The following is a 13126-nucleotide window of genomic DNA, read 5'->3' on the forward strand; positions in this document are numbered from 1 at the left end:
ACATCTTCAAATTGACGTTTCTTTTTCTGTTTGCTAGCTATGATAGCATTAATTTACTAAAAATAGAAGAAAAACATGTTTTTGAAATGTGAAAATAATATTATAGGTAAAACCGGAAGTAAATTTTGTCTTAACATTATTATTAAAGGTGTGTTGGGGGGGGCAGAGACTCCGCCCAGTTCACGTACGGAGGCTCGGATGAGGAAGTAGCAGCAACGTCGATTCATTTTCAAGACGACCACCATAGAAAGTAAGGATTTTTAAACTTTAATATAATATGTCATGGTATAATTTCATTCTAGACGTATGGTGTTTCAATAAATGGGGTTGGATTTGTTCTCGCCGAGTAAAGCTGTGGAGCTAAGGCCAGCACGGCTGTCAGAATGAGTGATGATGATGCCGGAGCAGGCGAGGCTCCACAACAAGCCTCTAATGTGACAGGAAGATAAAAAGGCGAATTTATGGTGTTTACCTGTCACTGATAAATATTTATAAAACGCATTGTTTTTATTTGTTCTTATTCCTAAACACCTGATATATTAATTCCATTGACAATAATTTAAAATACACACTCTAATTCTAGCCATTTTTAAATAGATGGTGTTGATCATTTAGATGATGAAGTGGATTAATCATTTAAAAGCTAAAATAACAGTATTTAGTTATGTTATCCTAAAATTGGGTTCAGTTTTTTGTCATTTCTTAGTGCAGCACGTGTTACAACCAAGTGGATTTCTAAGTTTCAAATCATTGCAACACAAGGAGTCTTTTGCAACTGTGCTGTTACACATTTCTTAGCAAATCTGACTTTTTGTTTTGATTTTTTTAGTTAAATTACACAACTCTTTGTTTTGTCCACTGTCTGATGATCAGCTGGATGAATAGATATGTGTCACTTTCTGCACTTGTCTTGTTTTTCCTATAACTTAAAAACCTGTTTCCGTTTCTTTTTTTATCAGGGATGTTCAAGACTTTTGCCATCACTTGTCGATTTCATTGTTGTTTAAATTAAAAAAAAGCTTATATTATTGAAGCTATGACTCAATACCTCTTGGTTTTTTTATTTCTTTTATGTTTATGTGAACAATGATTATATGTTTAATGCATAATAAATAGAAAAATTGAGGTGGAAATTCAGATTTTCTTCTACCAACTCCTTTTTCAAACACTTAGTCACTCTTTGTTCTTTATGTTTAGCGATTTTTTTTTTTCAAATTTATTTTATTTTGTGTATGGAAATAAAAGGATATCAATCAATCAAAAACCATGAAGTAACTTTATGTAAACATATTCGATGGAATGATTTAACTTCCAATCTTAAAAAAAAAAACATTTAGAAAGAAAGTGATTCATTCCTAAAGTCTGTTTTCTTTAATAATTTAAATTTGACGTTTAGTTTCTACAGAAGCTGAAATATACTCTGAAATTTTAAATAAACTTCTTTTTGGGGTTTAGTCGGGTCGGCTAAGGATATACATAAAACGAAATCTTAACATCAAGTTGACAAATATGCCACAAACATCAAATCAAAATACTATTTACATATTTATACACGAACATACACAGATGTTACCAATAAATAAATACATTCTAGTAGTATCAAACAAATATTTAACAGTTTAACCGTAACTTAAATTTCTTTTACAGAATTAACTAGTTTCAGATATTTATCCAAATATTCCAAAGTTTAGTTGCCGAAGCAGAAGTGCATCTCCAGTTGATTCACATTTTATTTTTGCTTCACAGCTTTCAAACATAACAAATATTATGTTCTTCCCTTTTAAAGTAAAAGAACTCTCAAGGGAAACTTCTTTTTAAGGCACAAAACAACATTTTCAACATTCTCACAGGCACGATGGCCACAAATGTTTATGTTTTGGACTTTTTTAAATATTGCATTTGTAGATTCACAACTTTATTCATGACTCCAATTGGTCTTTTTTGTTGTTTAGTTGTTTAAGTGATGTTTTGTAGACATTTTCCCCAATTTTCACCGGAAGTATAGTAGACTAAATGTTGAGTATAGAAAATGCAAACATTTTTTTACTCAGTGTTCTTTTGGTTTTGTGGATTATACCTGATTTCTTTGGTTTTCCTTTGTCTTTTTTTTTTTAGTTAGAGGACAAAAATGTCATTTTACATCATTCACAATCGCACAGCTTTGGTCCCAGAATGTGACATTTTGATGCTTTTCTCATCAGCAGAAACTCACAGACATGAGGGCAAACTTAAAAAACAAAACTAAAAAATAAAAGCAGGGAGTGGCAGGAAAATATAGGAAAAAAGGGAATGCAATGTTTCCGCGGTCAAACCTGCTTTGATTCAGGATTTACAGGAAAAGTTATTTGTAGTTCTAAAGGATGAATGAACTACAGCATCGGGTTCATAGCCTGCTGTAGATTTCTGCTATTGGGTCACTTCCCAGCAAGATAAGCAATTCAAAGAATGAAAGAGCCTGTTGAGGTTCAACTGGAAAAACCTTTCACCAGGGGTGGGGGGCCTTCCACACAAAGCAACCTTGACTTCCCTCCTCCGCTGGTTTCGCAACCCTTCCCAGGAGCTCTGTGAACACCAGCTTTAAAAGGTGGAGACTGGGATTTGCTTCAGACCTCTCTGTGAGGTCAGGTACGCAGATTCTCTGAAACTTTTCTTTTCCGACAGTCTTCTGGAGCCATGAAGCTTCGCCTGCACTTTGTGGTGGACCCAATGGGCTGGTTGTGTATCAGTCTTGTGTTTGGGATCTGGTTTTACAACACTTTGTTCGTTCCCAAGTTGGTTCTGCTCCCTCACTATGATGAAGGACATATTCCGTGGGCCTTAGTTGTTTGTGAGTACTCTTTTTTTTTTTTTTTTTTTCCTCCACCTGGATGTTTTTATTTCTAAATCCTCGGTGGACGTTTCCGCGCTTCAATTTGGGTTAACCGCAGCGATTTTTGCGTGTTTGTGAAGGTTACTACATAGCATCAGCGCTCTGCTTGATGGCGTTGGTCAGAGCTTCCACTGCAGACCCCGGCCGGCTTCCCGTGGACCCGCACATACCTCACTCCGGTAGAGACAACTCAAAAAAAAAACCTCACCTTGAACTGTTTGTTATCACTCTAGAAGGAAAAAATGAACTGTCTCTAATTTGAAACTTTGCTTTCCCCTTTAACAGAGAGGGAGCAGTGGGAGCTGTGCAATAAGTGCAACCTCATGAGACCCAAAAGGTCGCATCACTGCAGTCGATGTGGTCACTGTGTGCGCAGGATGGACCATCACTGTCCCTGGTAAATGAAAAAAATTCAAAAGCCACACGCTCTCAGCCTGATTTTTAGGTTTATAGTGCAAATACTACATTTAAGGAAAAATATTTTTGGCAAAATTGTTGATCATTCTAGAAAAAAAAGTAAAAATTCTACAATAAATATGAAGTTTTGAAAATGCTTTAAAAAAACTACTATTCTAAAACCTTCTAGAAATAAACATTTCAGAGAAAAGCATGGGTTTAGTACACATAACATAAAGTTTAAAAATAAATTATAAAAAGAAAGAAAATCCTGAAAAATGTTCTTTATTGAAGACAATCAACGATATTTAAGCTTTATGTAGAATTATAAACACAGGTATTTAGACAAAGCATTTGTTTTATGAAAGGATTCAATTTTAAGATTAAAATAAAAACAAAAAATAAAGAGAAAAATTAGGTTCCAAGAATTGATCTTAGATGAAAAAAGTAAAGAATCTAAGCTGCATGAAAAATTCTATATAAAAACAAGAAAAAATAATTTAAAGGGCCTTTTCTTAAGCCTTTTTAGAGCAAACTTTATCTATACTGTATATATGACAGTATGTTAGGTTTGGCAAACTAAAGAATATTTTTTCCAAAGAAAATGAGTTATTTTCACAGCAAATTTCCTTTTTCACAATTAACATCATACTGCACTTAAAAGCTCAAAAAGTAATATTCCAAATATTTAAAGTAAACATTTTAAGAAAACTATCTTTCCAAATAAAAGCTTGAATTATTAGATTTAAAAAAGACAACAAATAGAACAAAAGTGAAATGAAAACAGCCGAAGTTCAGACATAAAATATGAAATTTTAAGATAATGTAAAAACAAAAAATAAAAATAGTAAGGCCGTATTGTGAGCTTAAAAACATTCCCCGAACTCTTTGCTTTGTTTTTTTAGGGAACAGTCACAACGAAAGAGATGAAAAGTTTTGTAGATGAAAATGAGACATGAGCTGTGTATGTTTTCTATGTAAAGCCCAGTTCTGCTCACACATCTGCAGAAAAGCTTGTGTAGAAGCTTCAATAAAAACAGAACAAATCCATGCTTGCGTGCTCTGAACTGGGTTGCAGGATTAACAACTGTGTGGGAGAAGACAACCACTGGCTCTTCCTGCAGCTGTGCTTCTACGCTCAGGTCCTCAGTTTCTTCACTCTAGTGCTGGATTTCTGCCAGTACTACTATTTCCAGCCGCTGACCCGGCTCGACCAGGTATTTCAACATTTTTGCAATAGTCTTATGAATTTTAGAGACCCACTCTGAGGAAAATTGTGTTTTTAACATGTTCTTGTGGCCTTTTTTGGATTAAATAAGGAAAATTAAAATGACATTTCTGAGTATTTCTTTAGTGTAATTGTTGTAAATCAGGAGCAGATAAAAAAAGATGTCCTACAAAAGAACATAATGGTCATAATTGTCATTAAAAGACCACTGGGAACACATTTATTTAAACTACTGACGTGTTTCTGTTGTGCTTAACATAACCCCAGGAAAAGTTTACCACGCAACACGAGCTGGCGCTGCTCAGAGTCTCCGCCCTCATGGGCGTGGTCATGCTTGCCGGCATGTCCAGCTTGTTTTACACTCAGATGGCAGGGATCCTCTCAGTGAGTATGACCCACACTTTCTGCATCAACTTCTGCCATCTATGTGCTTCTGCAGAAAGTATCAGAAAACTGTTGTACTATAGCGAAGTCAGCTAGGAAAAGAGTCGTCGTTTTTGGCTACTTACGGGACACGACAGCGCCCTCTGGTTAGAAAAACCCAGCAGCCTGCTGTAGCTCGATGACATGATGCACAAGCTAAAAACTGAAATCCTGTCAGTATTAAAGTAAAAATGAGAAAGTACAAAAAAAAAGTTTCAGGTGTCTGATATGAGGGATATCTATTGGTGGTACCTTGTTTAAATAAAGGACATATTCTTTTTTTAATTGGTTTTATCCAATCTATTGAAACTGATCATAAATAGCCTTCATTTCAAAGTTTTCACTCGGTCCTGTTCTCATATACAGTCAGTGGCAACAGGGTTCAATATATAAAATAATGGGCGTTGTTAATTCTAATTGTATATATTTACAGATGCACAGTTGAAAAAAAAATCTACAAAAAAATATACACCTTTTATTATACACACCTTTAAAATATATATGTCTTTTTTTTATTGTTCCAAATACTTGTTTCTTTTTCACCTTTCTAGGATATGACCACCATTGAAAAAATGTCTCACTTCTCCAATGAAACGTAAGTCTCCCTCTAGTGGTAGTAAGTGTAATGACCGCAGTTGAACTCAAGTGAACAGTAATTACATATATATATATATATATATCAATAATCTGATACAAAAAACAGAAAATGGACATTTAAAACAGAAAATGTAATTATTCATTAAATAATGTAGTTTTTTAGAAAAACAGCATGTGCATTAGTGGTTGTAGCTGCACATGTTGTGCACAAACACTGTTTTGCATGTAAATGCTCTGTAAAGGTTTGCGGCCTCCTCTGTGCAGGTTTGGCACGAAGCGGTCCTGGCAGTGGGCTCTGGCTGAAGTTTGCGGCACGCGCTGGAAGCTGCTGTGGCTCCTCCCGCTCCGAAGCAGAAAGCCGCTTCTTGCCAGCCACGCTTCCCGGTCCCTCTTGTAACTCCACGGTGTCCATCGCCTGCACAGGTGATGGATGGTGGTAGCTGCTGCGGCGAAACACGACACACTCCCTCCACAGTGTTTCATGCTGGTTTTTAGCGGACAGTTCGACCTTCTCTTTAGTTTTTTTGTTTGTTTGTTTTATTTTTGCTCAGACCAGCTGTAATCAGGGTCTTTCAAACGATTGCTTTGAATGTTTTCCTCACTGTGACGCCTGATCTCCACACTGAAAGCCTCTCCAACAGCTGTTTGCTCCAGAAGAACAAAAATCTTCACCTGACAGCAGCGGATCACTCTCAGGTTATGAAGAGTCTACAGACCTTTACTCCCCTCCTGACTTACAAGGGTACCATTTCTTTTTATTGTGCCTTGTTTCTTTTAATCTTTTTTTATTTTATTTATGTAGCATATTTTTAAACTGTTTTTTAGCCTTTTCTGCGGTTGGGTTTACTTAATTTCTAAAGGGAAGGAATGTTTTTTAAGCTGATTGTGCTGATTTTAAGATCAGAAGAAACGGCTGTGCACTGGCCTTTTCCAAAAATCAAGGGCGGATCTAAGTGTTTTTAGACTTTGGGACATAGGTTATCAGCTTAATCAAATGTCAAATTGTGTCTTTAATCGCAAGTGTAATCTGTCTGTTGTGGTATTTGAGTTTCCTCACATTTGCTGCTTTTGATAGGGCAGCAACCATTGTATTTTCCTCAAATCTATCAACCATAGCACTTAAAATCACTATATCTTGAATATATGTCATTTTTATTTTTTATTAGCGGTTGTTATTGCCTCATCGTATGACTTAATAAACCCACCTTTTTGTCCAAACACTGGCAGAAAAGTTCAAACACTGTTTTACTAGAAACTTTTGAGAGTTAGCTGATGTATTTTAGGAGTTATTTAAGGTAGAGCTGATATTAATTCTTCATAGAAGAGCGCGATTATTGCCTAAAAGTCTAGGTTGTCCGTCTCTACGTCCAAGTAGTTTTGAAGTGCCTGTCTTGAGTCGCAGTGAAAGGGACGTCATCTCTCCGTTTCAGCCAAAGACCTGGGAAATGTTGCAATAGTCAGAAACTTGTGCATGTTGCATCAAATTTCTAAAGGTAGAGATTCAAAGTTATGCACTGAAGTTTTCTGTTTTACTGTGCTGTTTTTTTTATGTGTTCATGTTCTGTTTGCATGGATTGCTTTGTATATCTCACAACTGATTCTTTGATGTACATGAACTTTTTACGTATAGGTATTTTGTTTGCTTTTTTTTTTTAGGGTTTTAATGTGCAAGATGGGCATTAAAAGGTGGCAAAATGTTTAATTTAGCAATCTTTTTGAGAAGCAATAAGCATTGTGTGTCGGTAAAGCCATCCTCGCTGTTGCAGCCAAGCTCTGAACAGCCCCTTCAGCCTAAAACCTGTCAGAAAATCCAGTCACACCTGCCGGGATTAACGCTGCATATCACCACAAATTCCGACAGTACCTCCCACACCTGTTTCCTGGCTTCCGCCAACTCCCGCTTGTATTTTGTCTTTGTTATTTTTTTTTTCTTGTTTTAGTTTACAGGAATGTGCCGTTAAGATTAGTTGAATTCTGACCTCAAACACTTGAGATTTTTGTGAAGGTGTTTCACTTTTTGTTTCTTTTTTTTTCAAATGTCCACAAACTCGGATATATGTCGCCTGTTTTACTGTGTTGCAAAGTTTTGCAGGTACAATAAATATATCTGTATTTATGCTCGAGTTTTTTACTGAATGGGCTGGAACTGTCCTCCCTGAGGAGTCTGGGGGTTATGTCACCAACAATCAATTTGCTGTGAGAAGTCATCGCAGCTATTTGAACTACACCACTCGTAAAATGTTCGGGATGCTTTTTAAGTCGTAAACACGGTCTTTGCTTCACGTCACAGATCATCCGGCTAGGTAGGCAGTTAAAATAATGGAGTGTTCAGTGTGTCTTACTTATTGGTAACAAAAACCCCAAAATTCTTAAAGAAAAACCCTTTCAATATGGCATCAGTGTCAACCTTCCAGTGGTGTAAAAAGCTGATTTTTGCCTCCACATCATTCCAAGTTCATCATCCAAAGCCATGAAAACCCGACATTGCTTAACGGACGAGCGACCCCACCTGGCCATAGAGCGCCTTCAGGTTGGACAGATGTTGCAGGTGAACTTGGTGTGTCTCTCAACAAGTCATCAGAAGACTTGCGAGTCAAGTGAGGAACGAGACGTCGCCGTCAAGCTGTCATTGTGGCAAATGGTAGAAATACCTGCCCTTGACGTGGTCAATTTCTGTTATTTTGGGCTAACTTTATTATTGTCTTAATTTCGGGGTAATAAATGTAAAAAGAATTACCAGTAATATCAAAGGAAACTCTTACATATAGTATTTCATCTAAAGACCAAATAGGAGAAGCACTCATCTCAATAACAAAACATTGACTTATATTGAATAGTATAAGCCAAGTTAAAAAAAAATCAAATTTACCTCAAGACTGCCCAAAAGAAATGTTAAAAAGCTCAAAGAAATACATCTAAACACCTAAAATCTAAAGTGTAATAACAAGAACAAGCATTACAATTGATTTATCACCACAAATAATGCTATTCTACATTTTCTGGTGACCGTTTTGTGTGTTTTATTTCCTTCTCCACAAATGTTTAAGCTACATTCAGGTCACTGTCAGTTCACAGTTCAACTTTTCATGAGCTTTAATTAATTAAAAGGCCTTTTAGGCATTAATTTAGCCACCTCCAATCAAGCGAGGCAGCCCTTAAGTCTCTGTGCGGCGTGCCTAACATGATCCATAATCCATGGGTTTGGAAGGGGCTGCATGGCTGAAAGGCCCAGTGAGCCAAAGGTCCCTCCAACCGCGCCGATTAATTACTCAGGGTCATGACATCACCGCGTTGGAGGAGAATGAAGATGACAAGTGGGTTCTTCGTTCACTCTGACTCCAATTCACTCCCATTTTATTTTTATTTAAAAACAAACCCCAAAAAAAATCAATGTTTTATCATTTTCTTATGGGAAAGTGGGTTCATTTTGCATTTTTTTCCCCCCTAAAACCTTAAAATTGGTCAATTTTGAGAGTAAAACCAGCTCCGCTGAAAAAATAGTGCTCCTAATCTGCAGCTACGTTTGGTCGGCTGGACTAATTGAATAAGCGACCACCTGCTCTTTGGGTGATCTAAGACATCTGGCTGAACAAAAGAAATAATTAGCCTCATGCTTGATAAACAAGTATCCACATAAGAGTTTATTCTACCACGCATAGATGGATGTTTACCTGTCTAGGATTGGAGTTAGTGGCTTGGCGTGCTCTCTTGCAATTTTGCCAAGCCCAGACACGGATTAAACCTGTGCTCGGAGGCCCAGTTTGTTACTGGATCACTGATCTCAAGTCTTATGATTATGTTTAGATTTCTATCCATATGGGTCCTATTTAATGCAATGGTTAGGGTCTGCTGTCCAGCACTAGTTGGTGGCTTTCTGGTGAAGGTCTTTGTAGGGAAGTTTCCTGTCCTCATAATAACACTATTTAAACTCTCCCCAACTCCCTAATTTGACAAAAAACAAATTTATTCATGTTTTAAATGTCTATTTTCATACAGATCTTAATTAGATTTGTCAGACCTCAGCAGGCCGCGTTCATAAAACAGTCGCTTCTTCCACGTTTTTGTCCCCCTGGCTCAACTTCCTGAACATGGAGGTATTGATTTGTCTATTGATTTTCATGCTGTCCTTCTCCGTCGAAAGTAGAAATCCAATTAAAAGTGGAAAATAAAACAGTTAATCCAATCAAGACGATAAAATGCATCGATTTCGACCTCAAAATCAATACGCTGAGCGCCGTGCTCACACACGAGCGCCAGGCGTTTTCCTTTCAGCTTTTTCGAGGCTTTTCATTTTTTTTCTCCAGCTAAGATTCACTTTTGTTGTGTTTGTTTGACACAAACTCTTCAAGCTGTTGGTCGTTTAGTCTTGTCCTGGAGAAAGAATCTTGTTTCAAACACGTAATTCTAGTTTTCCTGGAAACCCAAAGCTGAAAATGAAAAAGACAAACAGCTTGTTTTTAGAAAAACAAGGAAGAAGTCAAGGAACTTCTGATAAAGAAACAAGACAAAGATCCGAATGATAAAAAAAAAAAGCATATCATAACCAATTTATTAATTTGAAAATTAAGGTTTCTCTAAAAACCCACAAATAAGTTTCCTTTATGGAAACAGATATCTTGAATGGAAAACAAAGGTTTATAACGTTTCTTTTTTGTTTTAAAAGTTTCTAATTTTAGATTATTAATCATGTAAAGCCCAGTTTATTGAAGAATTTACAGAAAATATTTTTTTTTTTTGGAATTTAGGATATTTTTAACCTTTGTTGAAATCAACAAAAACAAATCTGTAATATCAGCTTTTTTATGAGACATAAATAGCATCAGTTATGATCCGTTGAGTGATGTTTGACACAATGTAAGACACAACCCCAAAAACTTTTATATTGTTTCTGCAATGTTTAATATTATGGCCTGCAGCAGCAGTCGATTACATCACAGCTGGCAAAACCGTAAAAAAATGAACGACCACAGTGGTTTCACTGACCTTTTGACCTTGAGAGTGACCGCCATCTTGAATTTTCAAAAGAAGCACCTTTAGTTACAGATACAAACAAAAAACTCTTCCTTGGGAGTCTTATCGATCGTTTCATAGATTTTCGGGCATCGATTACAAGCTATTTTTAAGAAAGATGTTGGAATGAGAAGTTGTGCGGGCGAAATCGCAACTGCTCAGCTTGCTCGCACATTTTTTATTGGAATGTTGTAAAAATTCCATATGCAATTCCCGACCCAAGCTGAACAAAATGATGCGACATGTGAGATGAAAATGTTAAAATTTTGGCGTGGAAAACAGAAAATCTTTTCAAAAAATGTGCTGCCTTAGCTAAAACAAAAAAATTCTGAAATTTTCTTTTGGAATCCACTAACAAAACCAATACACCTTTGTCGGAGATATCCAAAAGATGTCTTGAAATCACTATGGGATGGCCACACGACTACAGATTTGGCTGTCATTCTCTGCCAATGTTAGCTATTTTCGCATTTTTCCACAATACGGGTACAGTAAATACGTTTTTTTTCCCAAGCGATTTTCATGAAATTTCATATAAGGAATGTGGGCGTGGTCAGCAAGAAACCTTAGTTGCTAAGGATATCCAAAAGTTTACTTTTGATGATTCTTCTGAAACTCACTTTTTTCTGTTCGTGATCCCCAGGCCAACAAAACAGAAAATGGTTGCCATGGAGATGAATCCAACAGAAAAGCTGCCATTTAAAAAAAAAAGGGGATTTTACATCAATAAGTCACATACAGCTTTGAGAAGCCATGGTCAAAGGTGGGCGGCGAGGGTGTAGAGTCAGTAAGCGAGAGTAAGCGAGGGGTGCGGTGACCCGTAGAGGCGGACGGTGACAAAACACCAGACGGCTTTAATTATTAACACATTTTGAATTATTTAAATATAGCAAAAGTCATTAAAAAAGCACAATAGATTTTCACCATAAAGTTTTTAAAATGGGCTAAACTTTTCCCGCCAAAAGTGTTTTGGAGATTTCATGGTGGCAGTCATTTTGAAATGAGCAGGAAAAGCCCTTCTACTGCCCCTAGTGGAACGATGATCAACTACAGGGCAGAAAAACATGGACAGAGTTATGTACGATTAGGGAAACTCTTATCATGCTAATGTGATAGTGGTCTCAAGCTACGTTCACACCGTCCTCGGCAAGGCCTTCAAGTGACCACTTCCAAAGAAAAGTCCACGTAAACGCATGTGATTATGAGTTTTGGGCTTCCACGTTCAAAAGTCTTGCGTTCATGCATAGTTACACACGTTTCTGCGACTGTTTTTGTGCTCTACGTAAATTCAAAGTGAATTGAAAGTTTAACTTTGACCAATCAGGGACTTGATTTTGGTAGTGACGTATAGATAGCGTGCCTTTGAATTCACGGAAGCCCCAACTGTTTGAAAATTGATCATGGAGGAAAACGAAATAATTGTGGTTTGGGAAAATGGTGACATCAAGTCTTTCATGTATCAGAATAGAGCTGTGAAATAAAAAGCCTGGCGAAAGATTAGCAAGATTGCACCGCTTTCAAATTTCCCAGAAAGCCTCTTCCAACTGTAGGCATTGGTCATGTGCTGATAGAAAGTTGAAAACAAAAGAAGCCCCTCCCTGCTTGTACAGTGTGAACATCATGGGCTAAATGTGCGTTCAAGAACCCAGGTCAGCTCCAGGTTCCAAAAGTCTTCAGCAACATCTGATTCCAAAAATAAGTCTTATTTCTTTTCTTGTATTTATTCCATATTTATAAAGTTTAAACTTTGACCTCGTGTTTTTTTAAAAGTCTTCTCCCTGAGAAGGACGTTTGCGCCCCTTTGTCTCTGTGAGGAGCTGACATTTTCTTTTCCGCTGACTCGTTCGGTGTCTCTTTGTTCTCCCACTTAAAGAGCTCGCTCCATTAACCAGCAGTTAATTATGGCCTTCTGTTAGTCGCCTGTGTGGAAAAGGTCAACCTCAGAACGCACGTTCTGGAAGGACGGCGCACAAAAACCGTTTCCAGGTGACCCTAACAACATTTGTGTGTTGAAAGATGCGGTTAAAGCATAATCTACTGGACGGCTCTCTTCAAATTTCTGCAGCTGAGGCAGAGTTGTGGCGGTCGGGCTCACCCACGGCTTCTGCGGGGAAGTCCAGCTGCGCCTGGAATGTGGCGGGAGAGAAAAGGTCTTTTCAGTCGACACTCAGATAGCATTTACATGAACATGCCCAGAGCCAGAATTCATGGATCAAAAAGAGAAAAAGTCATCTGTCCTAAGAAAAACAAAGTCTCATGGGAGCTTGGATGCATCTGAAGCAGCATCTGATGAGCACTGAAGCCACAAAAGTTACAAACATTTCTTTTAAATTAAAAACTGAGGCTTTTTTTTCTAAACAATTAAACTCCTAGGATAACCAATGTAAAGGGAGCTAATGAAGCACAAACCCATCCCCTTGGGGAAGAGGAGGTCAGTGGAGGAGGGACAGGGTTCAGAGTAATTACCTCCGTCAGGTTCAAGGCACTGGTCAAGCTGTTGCTGATTTTTTTATTTCCCATCATGCAACATTGTTAAGGACGGGCCTACATGTGGCACAGCATGCCTCCACTGACGTCCCCCCTTGATTAGCTGTCTTGTCCTC

At 37.4% G+C, this 13126-nt stretch overlaps 1 protein-coding gene across 2 annotated transcripts; it reads left to right on the forward strand.

Moving 5' to 3' along the window:
- The first annotated feature begins 46 nt into the window (after nucleotides 1-46).
- Nucleotides 47-7631, forward strand: zdhhc21 (zinc finger DHHC-type containing 21). Of its 2 annotated transcripts, XM_004079760.4 has the most exons (8): nucleotides 47-250; nucleotides 2662-2827; nucleotides 2950-3048; nucleotides 3155-3266; nucleotides 4344-4482; nucleotides 4761-4877; nucleotides 5468-5511; nucleotides 5778-7631. In XM_004079760.4, the coding sequence occupies exons 2-8, from the start codon at nucleotides 2674-2676 to the stop codon at nucleotides 5908-5910; spliced, it is 798 nt and encodes a 265-aa protein (XP_004079808.1). In that variant the 5' UTR covers nucleotides 47-250; nucleotides 2662-2673; the 3' UTR covers nucleotides 5911-7631. The 2 variants fall into 2 exon arrangements, with proteins under 2 accessions (XP_004079808.1, XP_023804632.1); XM_023948864.1 differs by lacking the exon at nucleotides 47-250 and having other exon boundaries at nucleotides 2117-2827.
- Nucleotides 7632-13126: the final 5495 nt, after the last annotated feature.

This window comes from Oryzias latipes, chromosome 18 (assembly GCF_002234675.1).
Source record: "Oryzias latipes chromosome 18, ASM223467v1".
Classification (NCBI taxonomy): Eukaryota; Metazoa; Chordata; class Actinopteri; order Beloniformes; family Adrianichthyidae; genus Oryzias; species Oryzias latipes.

Excerpts from the sequence above, each read along its gene's own strand:
- zdhhc21 (XM_004079760.4), top strand. The coding sequence starts at position 2,674 with ATGAAGCTTCGCCTGCACTTTGTGGTGGACCCAATGGGCTGGTTGTGT. Across the intron at positions 2,828-2,949 it reads TCCGTGGGCCTTAGTTGTTT|GTTACTACATAGCATCAGCG; the intron begins GTGAGTACTCTT and ends GTGTTTGTGAAG. Across the intron at positions 3,267-4,343 it reads ATGGACCATCACTGTCCCTG|GATTAACAACTGTGTGGGAG; the intron begins GTAAATGAAAAA and ends ACTGGGTTGCAG.